General features: G+C 29.2%; 4 protein-coding genes across 4 annotated transcripts; 2 read left to right on the forward strand and 2 right to left on the reverse strand.

Moving 5' to 3' along the window:
* The first annotated feature begins 281 nt into the window (after positions 1–281).
* LOC112767164 (WUSCHEL-related homeobox 5) lies at positions 282–1,860 on the forward strand. Its single transcript, XM_025813044.3, has 2 exons — positions 282–697; positions 1,441–1,860. Exons 1-2 carry the CDS (start codon positions 412–414, stop codon positions 1,692–1,694), a joined length of 540 nt encoding a protein of 179 aa, XP_025668829.1. The 5' UTR covers positions 282–411; the 3' UTR covers positions 1,695–1,860.
* Positions 1,861–6,391: 4,531 nt separating this feature from the next.
* On the forward strand, positions 6,392–9,572 carry LOC112765162 (26S proteasome non-ATPase regulatory subunit 7 homolog A). Its single transcript, XM_025811041.3, has 10 exons — positions 6,392–6,787; positions 6,862–6,954; positions 7,067–7,148; positions 7,861–7,957; positions 8,124–8,199; positions 8,322–8,380; positions 8,568–8,690; positions 8,867–8,924; positions 9,006–9,091; positions 9,268–9,572. Exons 1-10 carry the CDS (start codon positions 6,601–6,603, stop codon positions 9,337–9,339), a joined length of 933 nt encoding a protein of 310 aa, XP_025666826.1. The 5' UTR covers positions 6,392–6,600; the 3' UTR covers positions 9,340–9,572.
* Positions 9,573–11,762: 2,190 nt separating this feature from the next.
* On the reverse strand, positions 11,763–12,998 carry LOC112765510 (uncharacterized). The gene has a single exon (XM_025811407.3). The coding sequence runs from the start codon at positions 12,570–12,572 to the stop codon at positions 11,976–11,978; it is 597 nt and encodes a 198-aa protein (XP_025667192.1). The 5' UTR covers positions 12,573–12,998; the 3' UTR covers positions 11,763–11,975.
* Positions 12,999–19,527: 6,529 nt separating this feature from the next.
* LOC112765318 (uncharacterized acetyltransferase At3g50280-like) lies at positions 19,528–21,419 on the reverse strand. Its single transcript, XM_025811225.3, has one exon. It carries the CDS (start codon positions 21,212–21,214, stop codon positions 19,769–19,771), a length of 1,446 nt encoding a protein of 481 aa, XP_025667010.1. The 5' UTR covers positions 21,215–21,419; the 3' UTR covers positions 19,528–19,768.
* Positions 21,420–27,658: the final 6,239 nt, after the last annotated feature.

The raw sequence follows: 27,658 nt of genomic DNA on the forward strand, positions 1-27,658 counted from the left end.
AAATCAAAGGAAAAAGACAAAGATTTTGGGAATAGATTCATGAGTTGAGGTACTCTGGAATAAATAACTATTTGTATCCGTAAAAGATGAAAACGCTGATATATATATATTTATACTAGATCGAAACTAAACTTGTATCTACGCAAGATGTTTTTTGTGTGACAAAAGTATTCTTAGAGGGTACTTTTGTTACACGAAAGATATTTTGCGTAGATATAAGTTTAGTTTCGATCTAGTATGAATACATATGTCAGCGTTTTCATCTTTTATGGTATAAATGGTCATTTATTCAGTGCTCTATATAAATATATGCACACGGAATAGGATCTTTATGGTTGGGATAGATAAACTCACATGAGAGGTAAAGCTGTTGGTTTGTTTTGAGAGAGAGAGAGAGAAAAACATTAAAAGATGGAATCGAAAGGTGGGAGCAGTGGAAGCAAGTGTGGGCGTTGGAATCCGACGGCAGAACAAGTTTCGGTTCTGAGTGAACTGTTCAGCTCTGGTCTGCGCACCCCAACCACTGATCAGATTCAGCGTATCTCCAACCATCTCAGCTTTTACGGCAAGATTGAGAGTAAGAATGTCTTCTATTGGTTTCAGAACCATAAAGCTAGGGACAGACACAACAAGCGCCGCAAGCTCTCTTCTTCCTTTCCTCATCACTCCAAACATCTCAATCTTCTTCACTCTCAAAGTAACTACTCTTCTTTTTTCTATCTTCAATATTAATCTCTCAATTCTTAAATATTTTAATTTGGGCTCATCCATCCCTACACAAAAATACCCAATTTTATTTTTTAAGAAACATTATTTATACACAAAAAATTATTTATTAAATATTCGTCTATAAATATAGATTATTTAATTTATTTTTAATATATATTTTTATTTTAATATATACTTATACAATACTTAATTTTACGGCTGTTTTTTCATATGAATTAGATTAAAAATTTAAGTGTTAAGTGTGTATATGAAATCTTAAGAGTGATATTAGTCAAATAAGACTATATATAATCTTTGTTTGAACTTTGAACTTTGAATATTATTTATTAAAACTATCATTTTTTTTTGTAATGCTAAGTAGAAAAAAAAAAAAAGCCAGAACTTCTCTTATTTAACATTAATTAATTGTCACAACAATTAATGAATGTTAAATAAGATAAGTTATTACTGTTTTTGGTTGATTTTTTTTTTGTTACCAAACATTTCTGTTTTTTGTGATATTCAATCTATTTCCTTCTATTATAATTTGTTACTGTAAGTCTGTAACTTTTCGTATATTATGAGCTTAATGAATGTATCTAATTAACTGAAAATTCTCTATCAAATATTAAAAAAATAAACTTGACCGAAACAAACAAAGTAAAAAATGGATCATTATTGAATAGGTTTTGGATCTTGAAGGCCCAATTCTAATTTTGTCTCCTTTTGCAGGTTTAGCTGAGATGTATCAAGTTTCACAGCCTGAGAATAATAATAGGGTGATTGAGACTCTTCAGCTCTTTCCCTTAAACTCTTATGTTGAATCCGAATCAGAGAAGCTGAGGGTGCATGCAAATGATGAAAATGGTGATCATCATCATCATCATCAATGCATGGATCATGATGATGATACTATGTTCTCATACACATTAATGGGAGAACAAATGGAGTATCCTCCATTGGACCTGCGCTTGAGCTTCCTCTAAACTAATTGTAGTAATAATTTTACTATTGTTAATTAACTATAATTAGTGAACTTAATTATTAATTAGTAGGTTTAGTGCATTATATATGGTTATGGAGCGTTGAGCAAATATACTTTAATATTAATTATCACTATTATAATATGTGGCTATAAAAATTTCTCTTCTACATGCTGATTCAACTTGGTTAAATTTCCTCTAATTGAGAATTAAAACTCGTTTGGATTATTAATTTATTACAATATATTATTAAGACTTGGGATTCTAGTTTCTCTTGTAGTCATGAGATGTTTTACCTTGGAATACATAAAAGATTATTGGATAACAAAACGAGTATAGTCATACCTCGCCGGGTGTGATTCTATCTTTGAATATGATCATGAACCATATCTAAACAAGTTGGGAATGTTATTCATCGTTATTATCAAATTAATCCTAATGTTGGTTTATGTGTTTTAAGGGGAAATATATGTAAGACTTAGATTAATCATGAAGACCAGTGGTCTCATTCATGCTCACATGCAAATGGAGCTAGCAAGGTATATATGTATGTATAGCTAGATCACGTGTGAAGGCAAACAAATAAATAATTAATGAGATTATATATTACTTATTATTTGACCATTACTCGTTAACTAGAGAAAAGTGTTGTCCACACATTGTCCATTGAAAGAATCACTAACCTTTGGCAATGATGCAAAGTTGCAAACTCGTGGTTTTCGGATTTATTTTTATCAAAATAGTAATATAATAATAATAGCATTAGGTGATTTGGAAGTACATACAATATATATATAACTGTACTTTCAAATTCCATATTTATAACTCATTTACAAGAATGAAATGTTCTTCTCCATATTAGTAACCACAACTCAATCATATTGATAAATCCTATTTAATGCAATGTTTTGCTCAAGTTGTTTGCACATATGACTTGATTACTTGAAGAAGCTATGAATACTGGATTGACAAATCATGATTATTACTTATTATCATTTAAGGATTCCATCACTTGAACACATTATATAAATACAATAATATTTTAAAGACAATAAAAAATCATTTCAAACAGTATTATTTAATATTTATTAATTATTATTAGAATAATTATATAATGAAGTAATGTCTAAAATAATTCTTAAAATTTTTAACTCATTTTAGATTAGTCCTCCACCTTTTAAAATGACCAAATAAGTCCTCCATTCTCAAAATTGTGAATCTCCGTTAGTTCAAAAATTATGAAACTCTTTAACGGCGCTGAGGTGTACAGTTAAGTGCCAAACTGCACGCTGATATGGACACACAATAAATTCAACTCAAATTGGTACTTCAAATTTAATTAAAACACTCAAATTGATCTAATTCTCACCTATAAAACCTTAATCCCCAAATATTTATTTTTATTCTTTGTCTTCACTTCTCTCCTCCTCATTGATATTGTTCTAGCCATAACAAACTTCACATATCAAAATCACAAATAACAAAATAAAAAAAAAAAGAAGAAAATAAATTAGACAAAAATAAAAATATTAAAACAATTTCTTAATTTCTATTTTTGTGTGATTCAAACTATTTTGAACTTCCAAGTTTCTTTCCATACATACACCACTTTTATAAAAAAGCAACAACCTCAAAGAAAGGAAAATCGAACCTTAAAAGTAAACTAATAATTAATAAAAGCAAATCAAATGCACCTTTATTCTAATCAATGCAATAATGGATCCAAAAGCATCATCATCTCTTAGTTGATCCTAACTACCATCTTACTCTACATTCTATATTCTTCCAACCCCCTTCTCTTTAACAACAATGACCAACAAGATTGCTCCCCATCACCATCACTCCCGCCCCCATCATCAGAAGAAGTGAAAAATAACAACCATATTGTAGTTCGGTTAATTCTAAAACAAACGGCACAAACAACCAAAACAGAATTAAAACACATTATTTTTGAGATTGCCGCATCATGGAACTTTCATAACAAAAAAAAAAGATTACATCAAAGTATGGCAGAGACCAAAAGAAACTAGAGGCGTTGTTTGGTTGGATCAGAAAATAAAAACGAAGGGTTACCGGAGATTAGATTATCCTTTAGATTAGTGCCAAGATGAACAACATCAAGGAGGAGGAGAGGAGTGGAGACGAAGAATAAAAATGAACATTTGAGGGTTAGAGTTTTATAGGTGAGAATTGGATCAATTTAGGTATTTTAATCAAATTTGAAGTACCAATTTAAGTTGAATTCATTGTCTGTCCACATCAGCATGCAGTTAACTGTACACCTCAGCGCCGTTAAAAGGTCTAATAACTTTGGATTATCGGAAATTTACGATTCTAAGAGTGAATGACTTATTTGGTCATTTTAAAAAGTGGGAGACTAATATAAAGCGAATTGAGAATTTTAAAGGTTATTTTAGACATTATCTCATTATATAATTATATTATTTTAAATGTATAAATATATAATTATAGATGTTATGCTATAAAATTATAGATCTTATATTATGTTATATAAATAATTATGAATGCAGCATATTTTTTGGCATATACACAGTAGAATGTAATCGCTATACCAGCTAACTAATAATAAAAAGGGGAGGACTCACATATAAATTACCCAAATTAAGTTTTTTTGTGAGGATAATTTTTAATAAAGTAATATGTATTTTATTTAATTTATTATTTGTGTTAAATAAATTAATTGATCTGAAATTAATGCACATATAATACATATAATAAACTAGATTTCAAACAAATAGAATGATGAACTGATATATATTTTTAAGTCAATATTTTGGGTTAATTGTACTGAATTTTTTTTTAAATTAGATTTTTTTAATTAGATTATTTTACTTCAAATAATTAAAATATGATAATACACCTTAAATTATTTTAAGAGTAGAAAATTAATATTTGTACGTATGCTATATAAGCTTATTTTATTAATTATTCCAATAAGTTATGTTCATTTGTATATCTAATATTCACATAATAATTTAAATTTATTTTGTCTATTTTATTATTTTATTTCGTATATGATGATTTGATTTTATAAATATCACATACGTATTTAATTGTATGTATTTGAAATATGTTATCATGCTATTATTATTGATAAAAGTAGAAAGTATAAACATTATTTGTATTTATTTATATAATTTACAACTTAAATAGAATTAAATAATTTTTTCAAAATATAGAGAGAAGAAGAAGAAAAATAGGAATTGAAAGCGCTAAATAACATATGAATAAAAATTAAAAAGAAGAATACGGAAGATAATAAAAGAAATTAAAAGAGAGAAAAATACTAAATTTACCTAAGTAGAAGAAGAAAAATAAGAATTGAAAGTGCTAACTTTTATTTAATTTATTTTTTATAATAATTTTTTAATATTTAAAAATAGTTTATTTTTACCTTTTTTAAATTAAATATTAATTTTTAATTTTTGTCAGTAAATAAGTATTATTTTTAGGTACTATAACAATTAATTTATTATATTTTTTTGAATTTTTATTTTTCTATTATCTTTTTTCAATTATTTTTTTTCATTTCATTGTTTCTTCTTTTTCTCCCTAATTTTTCTACTCTTAAAATAATTTAACTACAAAAATGTCCAATTATAAAAAGAGAAACCCAAAGCATTGGCTTAAAGTATAAATTAGTTCATTATTTTATTTGTCTAAAGTCTAATTTATTATATGCATTGATTTTGGTTCAATTAATAATTTATTTAACTCAAATAAATAGGATACATATTACTTTACTAGGCATTATCCTCACAAAAAGACATTTTTACTATCTGTATGTGAGTCGTTCCCTAATAAAAAATCAGTCAAAAATCTAAATGAGCTCAATATCCTTTTCTATTTTTTTTTTAATTTATTCTTTTATCATTTTTTTTTCATTCTCTCATCACTTCAATTTTATCTACAATCACAAACCAGCTACATTCGGCATTAGTCATTATCCTCGTTATTGACGACCACCGCCAACCGCTTCAAGCTGCCAGATTATCTTAAATTTTAAATTATATATTCTAAATATTAAATTTTAGATTTTAAATTTTAAATATTAAATTTTAATTTTTTTATTTAAATTTTAAATATTTTTATTATTTCTAATTTTGAATATTCCTTTTTGTTGTGAATTGTTAATTAGTTTATTAGCTGAAAATGATTGGTTACCTATATTTTTTAAGGTTTAATTATTCTGTTAGTCTTTATAATTTTACAAAATTTTTAATTAAATTTTTGTACTTTTTTTTTTAATTGGATCTCTGCACTAAATTTTTTTTCAATTAAGTATCTTTTGATAGTAATTGACTTAATTATATAAAAATTCAACTAAAATAAAATTGATACAGAAACTTAAATAATAAAAAAAAATATAAAAGCTCAATTAAAAAAAAATTGATACAAAAATTTAATTAAAAAAAAATATATAAAAATCTAATTAAAAATTTTACAAAATTATAGATACCAATTGTTAAACCTTTTTTCAAAATGTAATAATTTACGGGAATGAATCCCTTCACTTGAAGTTTTGAATTGACCATGTATTAAATATTTTTTTTCTCTTGGCCAGTAGGTATTTTAGTAATTTAACACTTAGATATTCTCTTCATTGATTTATTTATTTTGGTGACAGATTTTGGGCCGGACTTCGGATATTCATAACCTGAAAGTAGGTCCAAATGAATGGGCCATATAAGCAGGCCCATAAAACATCAGTCCAAAAAATAGTAGATCCTCCCAAGTGAAAAGAAAAACAAACAACTTGTGTGTAGAGACTTGAGAGGTGAGGATCGAAATTCAGAAAGCAAAACCTAAAGAAGAAGAAGAAGAAGAAGAAGGGGATTGAAATTTGAAGAATTGATCGATCAATTGAGTTTGAAGAAAAGAGTTAAGAATGGATGTGATAAAGACGCAGCAAATATCGTGGAGGGCGATAGAGAAAGTTGTGGTGCACCCACTTGTGCTCCTCAGCATAGTCGACAACTACAACAGAGTCGCCAAGGACACGCGCAAGCGCGTCGTCGGCGTCCTCCTCGGCTCTTCCTTCAAAGGCACCGTCGACGTCACCAACAGCTATGCCGGTAACTAACTAACTAACTAACTCACTCTCTAACAACCTCAACTACTTCCTCTAACTGATTTCGGTTCGTTACAGTTCCCTTTGAAGAAGATGACAAGGATCCTTCCATATGGTTTCTCGACCATAACTATCACGAGTCCATGTTCTCCATGTTTAAGAGAATTAACGGTACCTTTCATTATTATTATTATTCATTCCTCTAATCCTTAATTCTGTGTTGATTCTGTTTCTTCAGATCAGATCTAATCTTTTCCATTTTGACATTTTTTTTTTTGTTCAGCAAAGGAGCATGTTGTTGGGTGGTACAGCTCCGGCCCCAAGCTCCGAGAGAATGATCTTGACATTCATGCTTTGTTCAATGAGTATGTTTGTTTATTCAGCTCAAATTCACAGAAAAATCTTCCGCATTTTAGTATTGATGTTTATCTTTTTTTTTTTGTTCGTTTAACTCGATTGAGGGCTGTGGTTGTGTGAAGTAAACGTAATTTCCATGATCTGATTGAAACTTCATCTAACGAATACGATATTAGTGTATTTACCAAAAGAGAGAAAATATGCTATTAGTGTAATGTCATACCTAGCTGTGATGAGTGAGGTGCAAAGCTAGGGTGGTACTTCTACAGGAGTGAGACAAAGCATAATTTGTGTATGTAAATGTTAGTTATTCAAAAGAGGGAATAATAAATTTCTAATATTAGCTGGTAATCCCGAAATACAGGACGATGCAAAAGTATTTCTTAGTTCTAAACAGTTTGTTTCTTTTTGCAATGAATAATTATAGCTTTGATAAGCAAGGTTTACACCTAATGCTGTTCGGCAATATCCTCAAGCACAGTTTGTACTTTTCTATGCTTTAGCAACTTGAGGCATGTTTCGCTTGCTTTGTAGTAATATCTCTGTGTAATCCTGATTGTTATGTGTTGTTATGTGCAGTGGTTATGCACATACATTTTCTCACCACTGGGGATTAGTCCTTTTACTTGGAAGCATGATAGAACAAGAAACTTTTTATGCTGCTGTTTATCTCAATATTTATATCAATTTATCAATTTGTCACCTTCCACATTTTTGCAGCTATGTTCCCAATCCTGTTTTGGTTATAATTGATGTTGAGCCTAAGGAACTGGGAATTCCTACCAAAGCTTACTATGCAGTTGAAGAGGTTAAAGAGGTAGAACTGAAGTACTTCTATCCTTTGATTAAATATACTTGTGGTTTCTTTGATACCTGCATAAGTTATGAAAATTATTAATGATGGGAGTAGCTAGCTAGTGTTTGCTTGTGTGGAACTTAATCAGTGGACACAAGAACTGATAAGCAGCTTAAACTAACTGCAGAATGCCACTCAGAAAAGCCAAAAGGTCTTTGTGCATGTGCCATCAGAAATCGCTGCTCATGAAGTTGAGGAAATAGGTATGCCATCAAATCCAAAAGTGCTGCATTTTCTGTTATTTTTCCTTTTTCAAAGAAAAAAAAAGTTACCTTATTTGTATTCTTCATGGTTGTCTGAACATTTTCCTCTTTCCCTTGTTTAGGGGTGGAACACTTGCTTAGAGATGTGAAGGATACAACCATTAGCACCCTTGCTACAGAGGTGGGTGACTGGATTCATCACTTGCTATATATTAATTTCTTACTGAATGTTTTTGTTTCTTTATTTTGCTGTTATTGTTATCCTTGTATTTATATTTCTCTCTGCGCGCATCGTATTTCTGAGTATGCTAAGATATATATATTTTATCTAATGACAAATGTTAAAATTGTTGTTTGAGTTCTTTTAGGTAAGTGGAAAACTTACAGCCTTGAAAGGTTTGGATGCAAGACTTAAAGAGATAAGAAGTTATCTTGACCTTGTCATCGATGGAAAGCTTCCTTTAAACCATGAGATTTTGTACCATCTGCAGGTTGGTTTACACACAAACATGTATTTCTTTGTAATTGACAATTATTTGGCCACTGTCACATGGTTTAGCAAGATATGTTAGAAGAATTTTCAGCTGATCTACATTTCAATTTATTTTTTTTTGGCTTAACTCTATTACTGTGTTTCACCATCTCATGATTTATTGAATTTTGTTAGGATGTGTTCAACCTGCTACCAAACCTTAATGTCAACGATCTGATAAAGGCTTTTGCAGGTTAAGAATGTGAATGAATATGTATGTGTTATGGTTTTCTGCAATGGCCTTTATTGTTGATATCTTTCTTCATTGTTGCAGTGAAAACAAATGATATGATGCTGGTAATATACCTGTCGTCCCTTATCAGAAGTGTAATTGCGCTCCACAACTTGATTAACAATAAGGTTAGATACACTATGCTCAATCTTACTGCATCTATTTGTTATTGTTGTTTGGTGGGTGATTTTGGTTTCATAGCTAGTCCTAGTTTTGGTTGTGTTACATTATTATTATTATTATACTTAGTATGAAATGGAGTAAGTTTCAGAGGGTTAGAGTAAAAACACTCCTCTTTTGGCAGATGCTCAACAAAGAACATGAACGCGCAGAAGACTCGAAGTCAGTACCAGTATCAAGTACAGCTGGAAGTTAAAGTTGCTATTATTGACTACATAGACCAAGATCTTTTGCACTTCAACCGTCACTTTGATTGGCCTTCGGCCTTCTTGAGGATTCTGATTCGGGAAATACATGTAACATGGCACAAAAGATCTTTTAACCTGGGAGTGGGAATATTATTGGTTATGCTCATGCTTTATGTTATTTGTACTCTTGAGAACATTTTTGTTTTTCAATCTTGGAAGAGTTACAACGATTTGTCCTTAAGCAGATTGATCACGAGTCAGAAATTGATCTTCTATTCCCCGCAAGCTCTCTTGATGCGTTACGAGAATCATTCTTGTCACAAACCGTGCTTGTTACAAACCGTGCATTGTAGCTCAAACATGACTAATGATACAAAAGCACGCAAATTCATTTGAAATAGAAAAATGATCGATTTTTTGTCCCTAATATTTGAAATAGTTTTAATTTTACTTATTGTAAATTTTTTGACAGTTAATTTTTTTATCTTTTGAGTTATAGTCTTGATCCAAATAGGGGTGATCCAAATAGGGGAGAAAAGTACAAAGACTAACTTTTGATCAATTAAAATCTCTTTTGGCATTGTTTTTAAGGATAATTAATCAATCAAAAACCATCAAGTAAAAATGAAATACAAAAGAGTCCTGCATCAATAACAAACTACGGACTAAAAGATGACAAAATTACACAAAAATGAATCGCACTACCCCATCTTAGATTTATAGACGCCAAATGTTCACCCTTCAAATAGCATCATGGCAAGACTTAGACATTCATAATAGACGAATATATTCACATCAATTACATTATCTCATTTTGACATCCTCCATTGGCATATCATTCACTTACTCACACCAAATAAATCCCTCTCCTCATATATTTTCACCAAACAATGTTCCTTTTGTATTTCCATGTTATCCACTTGTTTAGTTACTTTTATTCATAGTCTTCTTGTCCAATTCAACATCGAAGCCAATAATTCAATTGCATCCCATCTACAGGTGTTCTCCAATTCCAATCTTTCCCAAGTCTTCCTCTCTTTGAAGTTACTGCTGTACTTGAACCTCACCTCCACATTTTGCATGACTTTTTGCTACATATGTCTTGTTCCTCAACATTCTTAAGTCCTTAACTTGCTATTTTTCCATGCATCCATTCAACAATATTTTTATTATCAATTATAAATATCAATCCCTCCTCTTTCCTATTATCTTCCTCCAATAATATTTGTAATACTATCTCAAGGCTTTGTAAGATTGCGTCCCCTTCCATCTTCTCAGATATTACATCCCCCATTAATCCTCTTAACTCACCTTTTGCATTTTCCAGATATCCTCCAACCATATATGCTTACAAATGATGCTCATATTCCACACTATCCACCACCATCTCTCTCCCTCTATTCTTACCTCCTCCTCAGTTACAACCAGTGGCGGAACTTGAAACAAAATTTTGGGGGGGCCAAATAGAAAATAATTGTCAAAATATTTTTTTATATGGACCTCATTTAAGATAAGCTCGTCTAATCTCATCTCTTTGATTTGGGTGATACTGTCAAATTTAAAGCCATTTTTCAAGATCTCGTTCCAAAAAGTTAAAGTTAAAGTCATCAGATATAACTTTTTGAACTTTTGAAGGTTATATCTCACTTTTTTCGTGATTCATTAAAGTAGAAGAACTATCTACATGTGTTGATATTGTAAAAGTTATATGTTCTCCTTCTTAAATATTAGCCTTCCTCTTAAAAAATGTATCAATTCTTTGATTTTTCATTATTATTTTATATAAAAATTTGAATATATATCCTGTAAAATATATAAAGAAGTTAGAAGGACAAATATTAAAATTTATAATATTTATTGAATTTTTTTATCAATTTATACAAATACAATAATATTAATACTTATTGAATATTCTATTATTTTTTATCATATAAAACATTAAATTAAATAAATAGTAAAATATAAAATAATATTAAATTAAATAAATAAAAGATATCTAATTTTTTATATTTGAACCTAAAGATAGAGAGAGTGTTGTTTATTGAACTTATTAGATACTTTAAATCATAGTAAAGTATTTAAGTCAAGTGAACTATTTTTTATCTTTTAAAAAAATACTACTAAATTTTTTATAAAAAGTTTGGGGGGGCCATGGCCACCCCTTGTCTGAACTAAGCTCCACCACTGGTTACAACCATCTGTCCATCTTGATTTTCTATTTCTTTCTAATCAAATTTCATTGTCTAACAAGTGTGTAAATTTGCTCCCTGTTAGCCATCGATTCTTTGTTCTCATAAATTTTTTAATTCATACCCTGCCAAATGACCCACAAAATCTTAAAAGAAAATCATACACCACTTATTCTTACTAATGTTATTTAGAAGATTTGTAAATACTTCTCCAAGAAATACATCATACGAGGAACAAGATATCAAAATATTTCCATATATCTATTAAGGTAATATAAATAAAGGGTACATAAATTGAACATCTTCAAAGTTAGTCCAAAAAATTAAGTAAGAAGGGAGAGAAAACCTTTAACCTTTACAATTTCATTTAAAAGAAGAAAACTAAATGATACCTATATGAAATACAAGTGTAGTTGTATATTTTGTATAGATGAAGACTCAATTGAATACAAAACTCAATCCTCCTCAGTTTCATAAGAGAGAACGGATTGCTCAAACTCAGCATCCATAATAACACCATCCATAATATGAACAACAATCTCATTCCTCTTAAAATCCACCATTTCAGATCGAACCCTATTAACAACCAACATTCCATCGATGTCCTTTGAGATGTAAAGTGAGAACCCAGATAAAGAATCATAGTTCACAAGCTCACCAAGTTTCACACTATCCGAGTGAATTGATCTAGGAACAGCTGAGAATCCCAACACACGAGACACAATCGCATATGTATCATTGTACTTGTCAGGTTTCAAGCTATCATTGAAATCTAGACGCAGATCTCGCTTGAAAGCTTCCTCCGATGGAACAAAAACAGTGAATGCAAGATCATGAGGCAACATCTCAAGCATCATGTTACCGAGCTTGCTCAACTTGAAATCATGAGGGATTTTTCTGGATCTGATTTTTGGGTACAATACCATTTGGCTGTTCTTGGTTGATGCATCTGGAAGCTTGAGAACTGTGACTATCACAATCAAAAGGCAGCATATAGTTACCATAATGAGGATAAGAGCTGTTGAATGCTTCAAGAACATGCGCCTCTTCATTTTGGTGAAGACCCAGAATCAAACTTGATGAAAACTTACTAATTTTAATATAAAGTTTTGAACTTTATAACCTTGTTATTCAAGATAAGTGGAATCTATTACCAGAAGTTTAAAAGGTAAAGGCTCAAACTTGAAGTGATCTTGTGAATAAAATACAATCAGGTACAATACCCATTTTAGGTAAAACGAAAATCTTAAGAAATCAGAATCTGGGACTTAAAAATTGAAATGAATTTGACACTCTGTGACTTGGATTCTTCTTCTTGTCAGATAAATAGAAGAACCTCTTATAGAACACTCCGTCGTAGCCGCCACTATTGCTGGATTTGCTTTTTGTCCTTATTTCTATATTTTGCTCTTCGAAATCAAAATTATTATTTTCTAGGACTGCCAAAAACTAATCTATATAAAACTCAATGGAGATTGAAGTCCATATGTACCTAAAATAGTCTTTCATCATTTGATTAGTTTAATCGGTTAAATTCTTAGGAAAAAAAACTGAAAAATTATTAAGTTATAATTATTAGACAGGGTTAACTGACCATTTTAATTCAATTCTTACAATTGACGGTTATGAAAATGGTTGAAAGTATAAGGAAACACCATCCCATATTCATATTTCATACATAGCCCTCTATCATGTCACAAAAGAGTGTACCAACATATGAAACCTAAAGAATTGCATGAGAAAAACCGACATATGATTTTTATAGAGAATTAATTTATACAACTGTAACAAAATATAGATATTTACAATGAAAATGATTTTCATAATTTTTTCTCAAAATAAGTTTTTAATTATTAAACAAGCTTTTATTTTCCAATTTTTTTATGAGAATAGCACATTTCATTAAACAAAGTTCAAAATATAAGGGGATAATAAGATTAGCAGTACACAACGGAATACTAACAAATATATTACCAAGCACGTAAGTTGGACTTTGGGTTTTTGTAGGTAAATTTCTAAAACAAGTTTAAGTTTTTTTTTAAAATAATTTTTAAATAAATAAAAATAATTTGATGTTTAAATATCCAATCTCATGTAAATATATTTTCTTATTTATTAATTATATTTGAGTAGAATAACATAAAAATAATTTTTTTTATTTATTATATTAAATTTTTTTCTAAAATAAGAAATTTAATCTGAGAAAAATAAAAATGATAACTTTTCTAAAAAAATATTTTTTAAATATTTTTCTTTTACTTAAAATTTTTCGCCCCTTAAAATAAAAAAAAAAAGAGATTTTTTTTCCGTGCCCTAAAAAAAAAAAAAAGACTCTTTTTAATCTTACAACATCATTTTCGGCAGCCTTTCGTGGATTGTTGGTCAATTGAAGTAACCTTCACTCTTTTTGTCGCTATAAATAAAACGAAGCAAGCTTTGGTCGAAATGATAAATGCGTTTTTAGAGGCCTCTTTGCTACGACAACTAGGGCCCCTTATTTTTGGTGAGAAGAAACTTCTATATAGCCTATGAGTGAAATAGTGACCCACGGAAGAAATAGAGCCCAAAAGAGATTAAATTGTGTGGTGCATTATAATGAAATTCAATATCCATTTTACCAAAACCAAAAAAAAAAAAAATCAATATCCAAAAAAAAAACGGTAATAAGATTTTAATGATATTAGATACTAACATTTTATTACCAAAAAAAAAAAAAAAGATACTAACATTTTAACTATACATCTTGTACAAGGATGCATCAAATTCATAGTCAACATAAGATAAGATAAATGGTTATATATAGCTTGATTACACAATTTTAGATTCAAGTGTTATTAGGAAGGAAATTAGGAATGTGCTACAATAATCCACCGTCACAGAATCAAAGTTGCAATTGAACAATTAGTGAGGCATGGGGAAGCATTTGCCTGTGCAATGCATGAACATAACATGCTAATTGCGTTTGAAATGTTAGACCCTCATTTGTTTGCAGATACGTTGGGGGTTTAAATTTGTGCCTTGGAATAAATTGAAAGCCATGCATTGTTATTTGGCTGCAACTGCATTATACACATAATACATACATGTACAAGTCAAATTGGTATACCATACGTCCATACGTACACAAAAACCCCAAACAAGGTTCATTGCACAAGTAGCATATTAGGCTATTAGCTAAGTTTCATTGGATGATAAACCTGCGAAAATTCTTATGATTTATTCAAAGGATGTACTTGTGGGGCTGAATTTTTGATGGTGAATTATATAGCTACGTATTGCCACTAGAAATCGCCAATGGGTTATGGGGGACTATAAATGCATGTGGGGGATAGAAAATAAGAAAGCAATGCAAGTTGAGTTATCCGTCTTAAAGTTTGAATTAAATTCGGTGATCTTTTACAGTTTAAGATAGTTATTTGACGTGAAAGTATTTGGTCCCATTCATCCAACATGCTTAAGGGATCTTTCAATGTCAAAGTAGATATTTATGTGGACTAATTAAGTCATCTTGTGTGCTTAATGATTCTTCAAGAGAAGAGTTTGCATTAGTTTATATGTTACTACGGTTATATTAGTTATGGTTTTTCAAGAAGTGTTGTTAAAATAAAAATAACATTTTTTTATTATTTAGTAACGTTTTTTAAAAAGTGTTGCTAAAAATATTATTAAAATATAAAAAAATCATTTTAACTTTAACAACACTTGTATAAACGATGTAGTTTGTAAATATTATAAAGATAAACACACTAGAATTGGCTATTTTATAATATAAATTTTATGGTACCTATAATTTAACGTTTAATTTTTGTTTAATTTATTTTTTGTGGTATGCTTTAAATATTTAAAAATTATTTATTTTTATACTTTTAAAATTAATTATTATTTTTTTAGTAAGTTAAGCAATATTTTTAGACAATACAACAATCATCATTTTATAAATATAAATATAGATAGATAGATAAAAACAAAGCAATAAAGCAATATATTATATTTCTAGATTTGTGGTAGATAGACAATTCTATTTTTGGTAGCTCTACCTCTTTTTCTATCTTGGATGCTTCAAATAGAGTAAATAGTCAAATCTATTCCTAAAAGATTATTTATTTTTTAAATTAGTTTTTAAATTTTTTTTAATTAAATTCATCTTTTAAAGATTTTATATTAATCGCGTTAGTACTTTTGTTATTTTTTTTGTTGACGATACCAAATTTTATTAATGTGACACATTAAGTGATACTAGAATACACATAGAAGTTTTAATTGACTATTAGTATGATCCGTTTATGAAATTAGATCAAATAAAAATCTAATTAAGAAAAAAACTTAAAACATTGAAATTTCTCAATTTAAAATTAATTTATTCTAATTTCATAAATTTATCATGTTAGCTGCCAATTAAGACTACAGAATATATATTGTGGTGCTACTTAACGTGTAATATTAACAAATTTTGACATCATTAATAACATAAGTGACAGAAAGAATAAAATGACCAACTTAAAATTTTTAAAGAATGAATTTTATTAAAAAAAAATTTAAAAACTAATTTAAAGTCTATTATCTAAGAAAGGTATTTTTAGTTGGAGGAGTGCTACACATACAAGTCATTTGGTTTACAAGTTATACAAGTTGGGAGAAACTTAACAAAAAGCACACTGACTCATATACGATTTCCATGGCGTGCTTCGCGTTTCTCCTTCTCCTCCTCCTCCTCCTCCTCTTCCTTCTTCTTCTCCTTCTTCTTCTCCTACTCTTCTTCTTCTTCCTCCATGAAAACAAGTTTCTTGCCAAATTTGATCTCCTTCGTGCGTACTCTCGTTGCCTTTTCATTCGTTGTTTTATCTACATTTATCACCGGTATTCTTACTTCGTTTTTTTTTTCGATTTTCATGGTTTCTGAAATCAAGCTTTGAAATCGTTTTGAAGATAATGGAACTTCAGAAATATACTCAAATGATTACAGAAATATACCCAACCGATTACAGAAATACACCCAAATGGTTACAGAAATACACCCAAACGGTTACAGGAATTCACCCAAACGATTATAGAAATACACCCAAAGGATTATAGAAATACACCCAAAGGATTACAAAAATACACCCAAAGAATTTAAAAAATATACCCAAAATTCGTTGAAGTACACCTTATGCATAATTCAGAATTCTTTCTCTTTCTCCTCCTCATCTTCTACTGCTTCTTCTTCTTCGTTTTTTTATTTCATATTCTCATAATTCCTTTTTGGAGGAAAAAATCAAACAAAAAAAAAATACATAATATTACAAAATCAAAAGAAGAACGAGGACAAATACGACGATGAAGATGAAATACTTCAAAAACGAAGAAAAAAAAAAGAAGAAGAAAAGGCACGGAAAAAGAAGAAAAAAGAGAAGAAAAAGAGGAGAAATAGAGAAAGAAAAAAAAATAATAAATAACTTGTACGAAAAAACGCTTGTACGTGGAGAATTTCTCTTTTAGTTACATAAAGTTTTTCTTTGGATCAAACACTCAAATATAAACATCTTGTAAGTTTTATCCCACGTGCTAATTTTACGAAATTCAAAATATTAAGAAGTGTTTGAACGGATCGTGGCTCACTCTCAAAAAGAAGAATATGTGGCAGTAAGCTCCAAACCCATTATAGTATTATACCCTATCCCACCATCCCATATCAATAATGTGGTTGTTATCTTGCAAAGACGAGTCTCATAAGCCCCACACATTTATGATTTATCCTACCAAAACAGAGTACGGCCCCATTGTTAATTTCTCGGTAATATCAGTTCCTGCGAAATCAATATCACTTGATTTTTGTTTGAAACTTTTCCTCCTTCATGGTGGAGCAGTTTTCAGTGTTTTCTTAAATTCTAAGGCAGAGCATTTGTTGAAAAGTTAATGATAAAAAAGGATAAATATATAGATAGATAATGGTAGATAAACAAGTGACAGTTGAAAAAGAAATTCTATTATATTATTGCTGAGGAAGAAACATAATTGAACATCATAGAATGGTAGAAAATGACGTCAATTCAATCTATCAGTCTTGCATTTCATGCTCATAGTATTAATTTAAAGATTTAATTTCACTATGTATTATTATTATTATTATTATTATTATTATTATTATTATTATTAGTAGTAGTAGTAGTAGTAGTAGTAGTAATAGTAGTAGTAATAGTAAAAATATTAACTTTTGCATTTATTATATAAAAAATTACCCAAATATATAAATTTGATGAGATGATTGAATAAAATTATCTAAAAAATGGTCACTTTTTAATAATTGAGATACTAAATTAACATAGCCTCTCTTTCAAACATCAAACTAATATTCATTTTGATCAACGTTAATATACTATTGCAAAAAAAATATATATATTGCCGATATGATCTAAACTACAAATCACAAAACCTACTTATTTTAACACTCTCAATACTAATATATCAAATCAATACAAATGAAAAAAAAATCAACCCCCCATCTATCCCATCCGATTGTAATGCCCATCCGCAAGTCATATGACAAGATTAAAAGGTATTGAAAATTATGCTAAAAAAATATAGGTAAATAATGAAAATACTACATAATATGAATAATAAATATATTAGATGTTCAATTCAATAGGTATGTAGATGATTATATTTATTATTTTTAATTAATAATTATTTTTTATCCAATTTACTCACGTACAATTAATAATAGCTGAATATTCAATTCACTAGATATGTATATGATTATCTTAATATTAAGGTTTAGGAAGTAATTTAAAATTAGAGTATTTTTTTATTTTATTGGATCAATTCTAGAACCTATTATTCACATTATTTACAAAAATCATTGTTTACTTAGCAAAATCGTTATGATAAAGTTTTACAGCCATATGATTAAAACATGTCATTATTGTCTAATGTCTATATTGTTGTGATTTATTTTTTTCTATGGTTGCTACAACTAACAACCTCATTAGTTTCCATAATACATGATGATTATTTGATTATTTGAATTATGTCACATGCACCTATTATATAAGTCGCTATTTGTAGGCATGTATGTTTATCCATTGTGGTGTTTTATGTTGATTGTTGAGCGTGCCTTTTTGGCCTTTTCGTAACCGATATCCGTAAAAAGTAGAGTCAACGAAAACCAAATTAAACTTTCTCATAAGAAAATGTGAGGGGCAATGTATATTCACGAGGCAAAAAGGGGACCAACTTGTTGTGTGTCCGGAAACTTTGTACATCTGAATTTGGTTCATACAAATCATCTAACTATATAAAAAGTTAATTTGATATTGACATGTAGGACATTATATTATATCAAGCAGTAAGGTGCATGGGATCAAGATATAAATTGCTAAATCCAGTGAGGTCCAAATTAAAAGGGACCTACTTGCTAATTTTAGTTGTCGTCCAAAGGAGAAAGACTGTGCACAAGATACTGACTTTTCATGCCATCATTCGATGTTGAAGAGGAAAAAAAGAGAAGAAGCTAAGGGGGCAGTTTTTGACTTTTATCAGAGAACAAGGAATAAAAGGAGTTAACATTATATTTTTCTTCTCAGAAGTAAAAAATTCTTCACTTCATCAAGTTGAGGAATAAAAAGAGAAAAAGGTGTTTTTACTCATCAATACTTCATGATTTGTTGACTTCTTTATTCCTAGGCTCATGGCATCTAAAAAAACTAACAGAAAAATTTGAGCATCAACAAAATTTATTATTTTTTATTATTATTTTTAATTTATATTTTAAATATTATTAGCTAATTATTGGTCAAATTTTTTTTACATTTTTGGGAATCTCATTCTCTTATACTTAAGACTTTAAAAATCATTTGATGCAATTCATCTTCTTTACGGTGAATCGAAATAATCTTTTGTTGAAAGAAGAAAAAAAAAAGCTAATATTCAGTATTTAATTACTTGTGATTGAATTGAATTTCATTACTTGTTAGCAGCCTTCTTTTCGAAAATATTAAATTCAGAAAATTTTAAAAATTGTCCAAAAGAGAAGGAAATTTATAATAATTTCTTATTCCGCAACTTGTTACGACATTATCATAGTTAAAAAATCAACCAGAAGAAAGAAAAATACTAAACAAAACAATTACAATATGTCACAAAGGATGGGGAGACATTATTTGTGTGTATCGTCCATTCAGCCCCACGCTTCCCACATCAAATCTTAACCGTTGAACCATTCCCCGTGGGACCCATCAACGGCAAGAAAGAGCTCTAAAGTTTGACACTATCATAACTGTCCAGTAGCGTACGTCATAAACTCAGGATCAGACTGCAAACCGGCCATCGTCTCCGGAGCCAAAACCACCTCCAAATCGACGGTGCCGCTTCCGTCTCTTCCCGGAAACGCTGAAATCTTTCCATCGAACTTGTTCGCGCCACCGCTCCTCACCGCCAACGGCCTTCCCCAACCGAAGTCGTTGTCGTACATCGGAAACCTTGGCGAGCTCCCCATCGTGATCGACGCGCCGTCGGGATTCCCCAGCGGAAAACACCGCGGGTTCGATTCCCAATCCTTCACGAACTGCCTCACTGTAGCGTCGTTATGAGCCCTAACGTTCTTGTTGAGCTGCTCCGCGCACCAACGCAGATCGTGGGAGAGCACGTCGGCGGCGGTGGCGAACGTCGGAATGCTCTGAATCGCGTTTCCGAAGTAGAAAGGTTCCAATTTCGGCTCTAACCGGTGGCGACAGTTAACCGCCATTCTAAACGTCGTCGTTTTCGAAGCCGGCAATTTCCTTGCGCGAGTGACCGCACGCCACAGCAGCGCGCATACGGATTGAAACGACGAAATCTCGACAGTTGTAACCGTTTCTGTTTCAGCCGCGCTCTTGAACCAATTCTCGAGGAGTGTCGTTACCTTACCGTTACCGTTATCTTTTTGTAGAAGATTGTCGTTACTCCTTTTCCGTAACAGCTCAACGGAGTTAGCACCCTCCGTCCATTTTCTGTTGTTAGCTCTTGCTTTCAGCTTCTGAATTGCTTCGCGGCTGAAGCTGAAGATTCTCTCCCTAATTGGCGCGTCGGCGTTGAACGTCACCTTCGGCCCGCCCTCTGGCAATCGGAGGACGGCCTCGGAGATGAGAACGCTGTCGCGGCGGAAGTCAGGAACATTCCGGATACTCTTACTGGCTCCTCTGCATTCCTGAGCGAATGTGTTGAAGAAGTTCCAGAAAGAGGTTCCGTCAGTGACGGCATGGTTGACGGAAATTCCGATGAAAAAGCCGTCGGCGAGCTCGGTTACCTGAACGGCCATAATCGGGGAGTAATGACCGCTGTAACTAACCTTTCTATCGAAGGTGAAGAATTCTCTGAAAGATTTATGGACGTCAAGGGGGGAAAGAAGATCGAGAACATTGAGAGCGGGTGCGGCGGCGTGGAGGAAGTGGACGCCGGCGTCGTTACAGGAAATATAGACATAACCGTGGGAGTCAGTGGTTAAACGACCGGCGAGAGGGGGAAAGAGGGAGAGGGTTCGTGAGAGGGCGGATTTCAAGAGTGGAATTAGTTGGTTAGAAGAGAGGGAAGTTGGTTGGGTGAAGAGGCATCCCTTTTGGATGTAGTGGCAGGATAACATAGGAAGGTCTGAAACACTAAGTTTGAGTTTTGAGAGCGAGGATTTTTGGTCAGGAAAGATGGTGCATTTTGAAACCAAAGTGGGTGCTGAAGAAGGCATTGTTTTTGTGTGTCTGGCTATTAATTGGGATTGCTTTGGATATATAAAGGAGATTTTTGTCTCCACCCTCTCTCTGGGTTGTTTTTGTGATATTGAGTGAGGAGATGAGAGAAAGAGTGGGTATGTGTGCGGTATTTATAGGGTAAAGGACGGTGTGCGTGTCCTGGTTCATGCATCGAACTTGGTCACCCATCTTTCATTTCTCTCTCTCTCTCTCTCTGCCTTAATTTGGGAGGTTTAATTTTTTCTTTTCTTAAACTAAGATATTATTATTTAAACTACTATGTAATGTAATCAACCTCTCTGGTTGTCTCAAAGGTATATACTTTTCTTTTTTTTTTTTTTTTTTAAATTGTGATGTGAGATGAAATTTATAAAATCCGATATTCCATCCTAGTTTAGTTGTCAAGATAGCATGATATTATATGATATATTTTCTTAAATCTATTTTATTATTTTTAAATTTGGACGTGGTTTGCATTTTAAAATTCTTCGTTTTTACTCGCAAATTTGGTGGTAAAAAGTATTAAATTTTTTATGTAAAAATATTATTATTATAATTTTTTTAATTTTTATCGTGGCAATTACTTACATACAATTATTTAGCGTAAAATTTTATTGCAGTTGTTAACGATTTTACTAAACTCGCCTATTTATTCCCGATAAACGCATAATACCATTGCAACCTCTATTCATTGTATCTGGCTTTTATGCAAAGCTTTCCGCCAATATAAAAGGCCGCGATGATCCTATATGTAATATTATGTTTTTACGTGTAACATTGCATTTTTATGTGTCAAAAATATTTTTTTTCATAGTAAATAAAATGCTGGTATTTTGTATGATGCAAAAGTGTGGCATTCCATTCTTGCACCATAGGACTCTAATGACATCTAATTTGGTGCCAAAAATTCACCAGCAAGAGACACTAAAGTAAGATCTTTGCTTTATTTACTAGCATTTGTCATGTGTGGTTTTTTATGATCCTCCTAATGTAGTCCTACTATGTGGCCCTTCTCTCTAACTCCATTGCATGCGTTTTTCAGAGAGAGTTATTTTTTGGTTAGGGCAATAAAGATTTTTTATTTTCGGCTTAATAATCAAGTAAAGAAATTTAGAAATAAAAATAATTTAGAAGTTCTAGTTCCTTTCAAAAATGATTTTGCTTTAAATTATTAGAATTTAATTTAATATTATTGTTACTTTAATGCATGTATCTTATGAAATTATACCTTTATTTTATTTTGGAGAATGATTTGAAAAAGACAAAAATAAAGTACTCAATTACATAAATGATAGAGTACACGTATATATCCCGCTAACAACAGGTACAATTTAGTCCTATAATTATAGTATTTTGGAATTTAAGTGTCTTCTAAATAAATAATAAGAATTTTATGAATTACTTCTTTAAATTTTGAGAGACTTAGTTATCTACTTAATAAGACGATCAAAATATAATATTTTTTTCATGTAAATAATTTTAAAAAGTATCTCCCACTAATAATGTTCTAAAAAAACAAATAGTATTGATTTAGACGTGACAAATATATTTACACTAAATTTTATTTTTAGTTGTGCATATAAGTTTAGGCTAAATTTTATTTTTTTATATAAAAATTATTGAACCATAATTTAATTGAATATATTAAATTATTTGATAATTCTAAGGTAAATAATACATGTAAATAATCACTTTTTCTTTCAGCGTGTGGGTTAGACATAAGCTATCCTGCCAAAGAACTGAAAGTACGGATTTTAAGTACGAAATCCACTTATAAAAAATTATGATAGGTAATTAATAATGTTTAGACTTTAACTTAATTGTAGTAATATCACTAGCATGTATTCTTTTTTTTTATTCTAAACAAACTTTGGAATAGATGAACAAATCATTTCATCTTATCTTAATTAACAACTGTTATGATGATTCATATTTTTATATTTTCTATTGTAAAATTATTAAAAACAAAATAGTAGAAGATGATAAAAGAACAGTAGTAGCAAGAATGTAGAATAGATATATCCAATCTAATTAGGGATAATGATGTTTATTTATATGTTTCTTTACATTGCACTTGTGCTTACATTAATATGACAATACAAAGAAGTAGAGATGATGGCGTATACCATTAACTTTTCTTTAAATGATTAAATCATCACTCCATTATTAAATGAATTTAAAGCTGATGACAATAATAACGCAACCTCATATTAAGGAAGTTGAATTACTTAAAAAAACTAAAAAATAAAGAATTAAGCGTGATGTGCCGGTGTATAATAATAAGGTACAGTAGCTTAGAGATTAGAACAAAACTACTGTCAATTCATCATTAGATAACCTTATTATTGTTTGTCTACTACCGAACAAATAAATAAATATTCATATACAGTTATTTTTATATAAAATTATTATTTAAAAATTATTAATAATAATTTCATAAAATATTAAATTATTATTAATAATTTTTAAATAATAATTTTATATAAAAATAATTAGATGTGAGTCTTCGTCGAACAAATTTGACAATTTTAGGGATAAAATAATGATAACCCATATAGTTCCAATATAATGCATTTGTGACACTTGGTGATGAAGGGTTTTGTTGGCGAGGGTAAACAAAGCCACGTGGGACTGTCCCATGATTATGAGATAGATGGATGAGCATTGATATGGTTTTTGGGAGAGGCTTTCTTGGAATGGTAGACATATAATAATAATAATAATAATAATAATAATAATAATAATAATAATAATAAAGAGATGTTAAATTAAAGATTCAGTGACATTATATCTGAAATGGAAAAACTAGCTAGCAAGTAAACGAGTAGTATCCGAAAATCCAAATAAGAAAAGAACATGCAAACAAATGAAGAGATTACCAAAGATCTCAAAGATTTTTCTTAAAATCGCAGCAGAATCCTTGGGACTTGGGAGTGAGGTTCCTTCGTGGTGTGTGGTCTTCCGTGAAGTAAGCAAATGCAAATATATGACAGATTATTGCAAGCTGATCCGATTATTTTGTCTCCTACTATTGCAATCACTCAAAATATATCACTTCAATCCTTCTAACAGAGCCTAAATTCTTTTTCATTTACAATAATTTTAGATAGGTTTAATTTTGGTTGTTTCTGTAATCTTATTAAATTTTTAATTAAATTTTTATATATTTTTTTAATTAAATTTTTATATTATTTTTAATTTTAAAATTAAATTATTTTTATATAAAAAATATTATACTTAACAGAATATTTTTTTAAAAAAATATGTGATTAAATTGTCAAAAATCTAATTAGGTTTTTAATTATAAATATTTTTAATTTGTAGAAAAATATTTAGTTAATTTTAATAATTTTTATATTAACAAAAATTTAATTATAAAATTAAAAATAGTATAAAAACTTAATTTAAAAAATATAAAAAATTAATTATAAATTTAATAAAATTATAAAGACCAACAGAATAATTAGATATAATTTAAATTTTTATGACTCAATTGAATTCTTAATATCTGAATCTTATAACTAAGAATTCCGATGACTTAACTAAAGCTCCATAAAAAAAAATATTTTCTAATAAAAAATTACTATTTTTATTTTGATAATATTACTTATTCTTTTTACAAATTTATGAAAATATATAATCCAAAAAATAATATATGAAATAACATTATAAAAAATTATGTAGGTATTATTTTATCTACATAAAAAATATTTTACAATAAAAATAATTTAATTTTTATATTTATATTTTTAGAACGTCCCAATTTAATTTCCTTAATTGGTCAAGTGTTTCTCATCCAAACTGCACTTAGCGTGCTATCAATGACACGAAATGTAATATATTTTCATAGTTGTAAAAAGATTTTTAATTAATTTGCATGTTTTATTTTGTTATTTTAAATATTTGCTTATCAAACTTAGATCCTAATAATAATATTAAAGAAATAATAAGAAAGGCATTAGGCATGCATAGCGCCCACTAGGGTATTTACATTTTTGCAAGTATATAGGCTGTGAATAACTGTGATTCCTCAAATCCCAAATTGGTCGGTTCCATAGAATCTCAACTGTTTAGCTAATCTTGAACTGTCTCATATCCTAAACCAAATATTGTTAAGGCTACTTGAACCTTATTATATGTTATGGAATCCATTTTCCTATTTATATAATATATTGTAACTTAGGTTTTAGATCATCTGATTGCAAAAAAAAGTTCCGTTTAAACCAACTTCCAGGAATCTCACAACCGCCATTGTGATTTGTCGGTTTGTGTCAGCATAATATAATATCATCCTAACCATTAATATTATATATATACATGGTGGTGTGGATTGTCATTGCAAATAATAATAATAATAATACTAATAATAATAATTGAAGTACTAGCTAAGCTAGCTAATAGCACATTTAATTTTGGCCTGTGAGATATTTAATTTGTTTGACTAATAGAGTATATATTACTATATTGGACCTTAGCTTCAATTAATAGAATACAAGTACTTGATAAAGAGGAATCGGTCTAAAATTGTGCTGTATTTGTACTAACTTTTAACTTAACATACATTTTTTATTAGTAGATTGATGAGCATGAAATTCATTTATTTTGTTTTTAAATATCTATATTATTTTGAACATTTAATTACATCAAAATCTAATATATATTATCTAACTATAATTCACATTCGAATATTAATCATTTGAATAAGAAATACTTATATGTGTATATATGAGTTTTAACTATTATATATATATATATATATATATATATATATATATATATATATATATATATATATTAAAAATTAACTGTCAAATCAACTATCATATATATTTTATATTTTAATATATATTTTATATGACTAATTAATATAATAATTGATTTTTAATATATTCATAATATTTTTAATTAGATTTAATTATTTTGTTGGTCTTTATAATTTTATTAAATTTTTAATTATATTATTTTTAATATAAAAAATATTAAAATTACAAAATATTTTTTTGTAAATTAAAAATATCTAAAATAAAAATATAATTAAATTTTTAATTACATATTTTTTGAAAAAAATATTCGGTTAATTTTGATATTTTTGACATAAAAAAATTTAATTATAAAATTAAAAATAATATAAATTTTAATTAAAAAAATTAATAATAAATTTAATAAAATTATAAAAATTATTTTAATTATTTACATCCGATTTTTTTTTATATCAAAGATAAGAGATTCGAATTCATAAACTTTTAATTAAATATAAAAAAATTATACCATTTAAATTATAACTCATTAGTTTATTTACATCCGATTTAATAATGAAAGAATAAGAATATAATACATGAGGCCACTTGATATGATATTGAAAATAATAAATTTGAGAGTGCTAAGTAACGAAGTGTGTTCTGGCTTTTGCCGCTATGGAGAGTGGATGTGTCCAAGTTCTGAGATCCTTTTGGGAATTTTTCAGTAACCACAATGTAGCTTGGAATCAGCCACGTGTCTCACAGTTCAGGGCCAGCCAGCCACAAGCCTTCTCTGTGTGACAGTTGCCATGTGTGTGACAGTGCAAAACCAACCATGAAACCAAAATTTATTAATCCTACTTTCTAGGCAAAGTATTCTATGGAATTCATGCAAAGAACTCTATTTAATGTAGGGGTGGTAATACTATTTGAATTTGTGGGTGTTTATTTTGTCTTTATTTATTTGGAGTGAGTAATTATCTATTTTTACACCGGAATAAGTTCTTGGACAGAGCGGGATGTGATTGGGTTTAGGTTAAATCCACTTTTATCCGCTTCAGTATATATGTATTTTTAGTATATAATATATGTAATAAATATAAAATAATTAGTAAAATAATTAATAATATTGTATCATATTTAAATTTTTATTTTAATTTATGTTATGTATGTAAATAATAGTTATATAATTTTTAAAATTTAATTTTATTTGTTAGATTTAATAATTATAGGGGTGAATAAGGGCAGGACGGATACCTACAAAGACGGGTTAAGATTTAACATTTTACTACCTACGAGTAGAGATGGAGCGAATTCGATGCGAGTTTTTGTAGACAGAACGGGATTAGGTAAAGTAAAAACCCACTCCATTGTCATCTCTAATTTAATGAAACTCCAAAAAATATTTATAAATTTATCTTAATTTATTAATTTATATTTATATATTTTTAACAAAACTTTTTATATTTTTAAAATAATTTTTTATTATCATCATCATATTCGTACACGTTATCTTTTAGATATCAATATTTGTTCATAAAAATCAACACTCGTAATTTTACTATTTTTTAGACATCAAAGTCTTACCGATCAAAAATGGCAAACCTTTAGCTGAGAATTAGGGGTTAATTTTTTTGGATATTGGATAAAAATGAGTGTAATTTTTTAATATTGGAAGTTATGGTGTTTTACAAAATTCTG

This window comes from Arachis hypogaea, chromosome 17 (assembly GCF_003086295.3).
Source record: "Arachis hypogaea cultivar Tifrunner chromosome 17, arahy.Tifrunner.gnm2.J5K5, whole genome shotgun sequence".
In the NCBI taxonomy this organism is placed as follows: domain Eukaryota; kingdom Viridiplantae; phylum Streptophyta; class Magnoliopsida; order Fabales; family Fabaceae; genus Arachis; species Arachis hypogaea.

Excerpts from the sequence above, each read along its gene's own strand:
- LOC112767164 (XM_025813044.3), top strand. The coding sequence starts at position 412 with ATGGAATCGAAAGGTGGGAGCAGTGGAAGCAAGTGTGGGCGTTGGAAT. Across the intron at positions 698-1,440 it reads CAATCTTCTTCACTCTCAAA|GTTTAGCTGAGATGTATCAA; the intron begins GTAACTACTCTT and ends CTCCTTTTGCAG.
- LOC112765162 (XM_025811041.3), top strand. The coding sequence starts at position 6,601 with ATGGATGTGATAAAGACGCAGCAAATATCGTGGAGGGCGATAGAGAAA. Across the intron at positions 8,691-8,866 it reads AGATTTTGTACCATCTGCAG|GATGTGTTCAACCTGCTACC; the intron begins GTTGGTTTACAC and ends GAATTTTGTTAG. Across the intron at positions 9,092-9,267 it reads ACAACTTGATTAACAATAAG|ATGCTCAACAAAGAACATGA; the intron begins GTTAGATACACT and ends CTCTTTTGGCAG.
- LOC112765510 (XM_025811407.3), bottom strand. The coding sequence starts at position 12,572 with ATGAAGAGGCGCATGTTCTTGAAGCATTCAACAGCTCTTATCCTCATT.
- LOC112765318 (XM_025811225.3), bottom strand. The coding sequence starts at position 21,214 with ATGCCTTCTTCAGCACCCACTTTGGTTTCAAAATGCACCATCTTTCCT.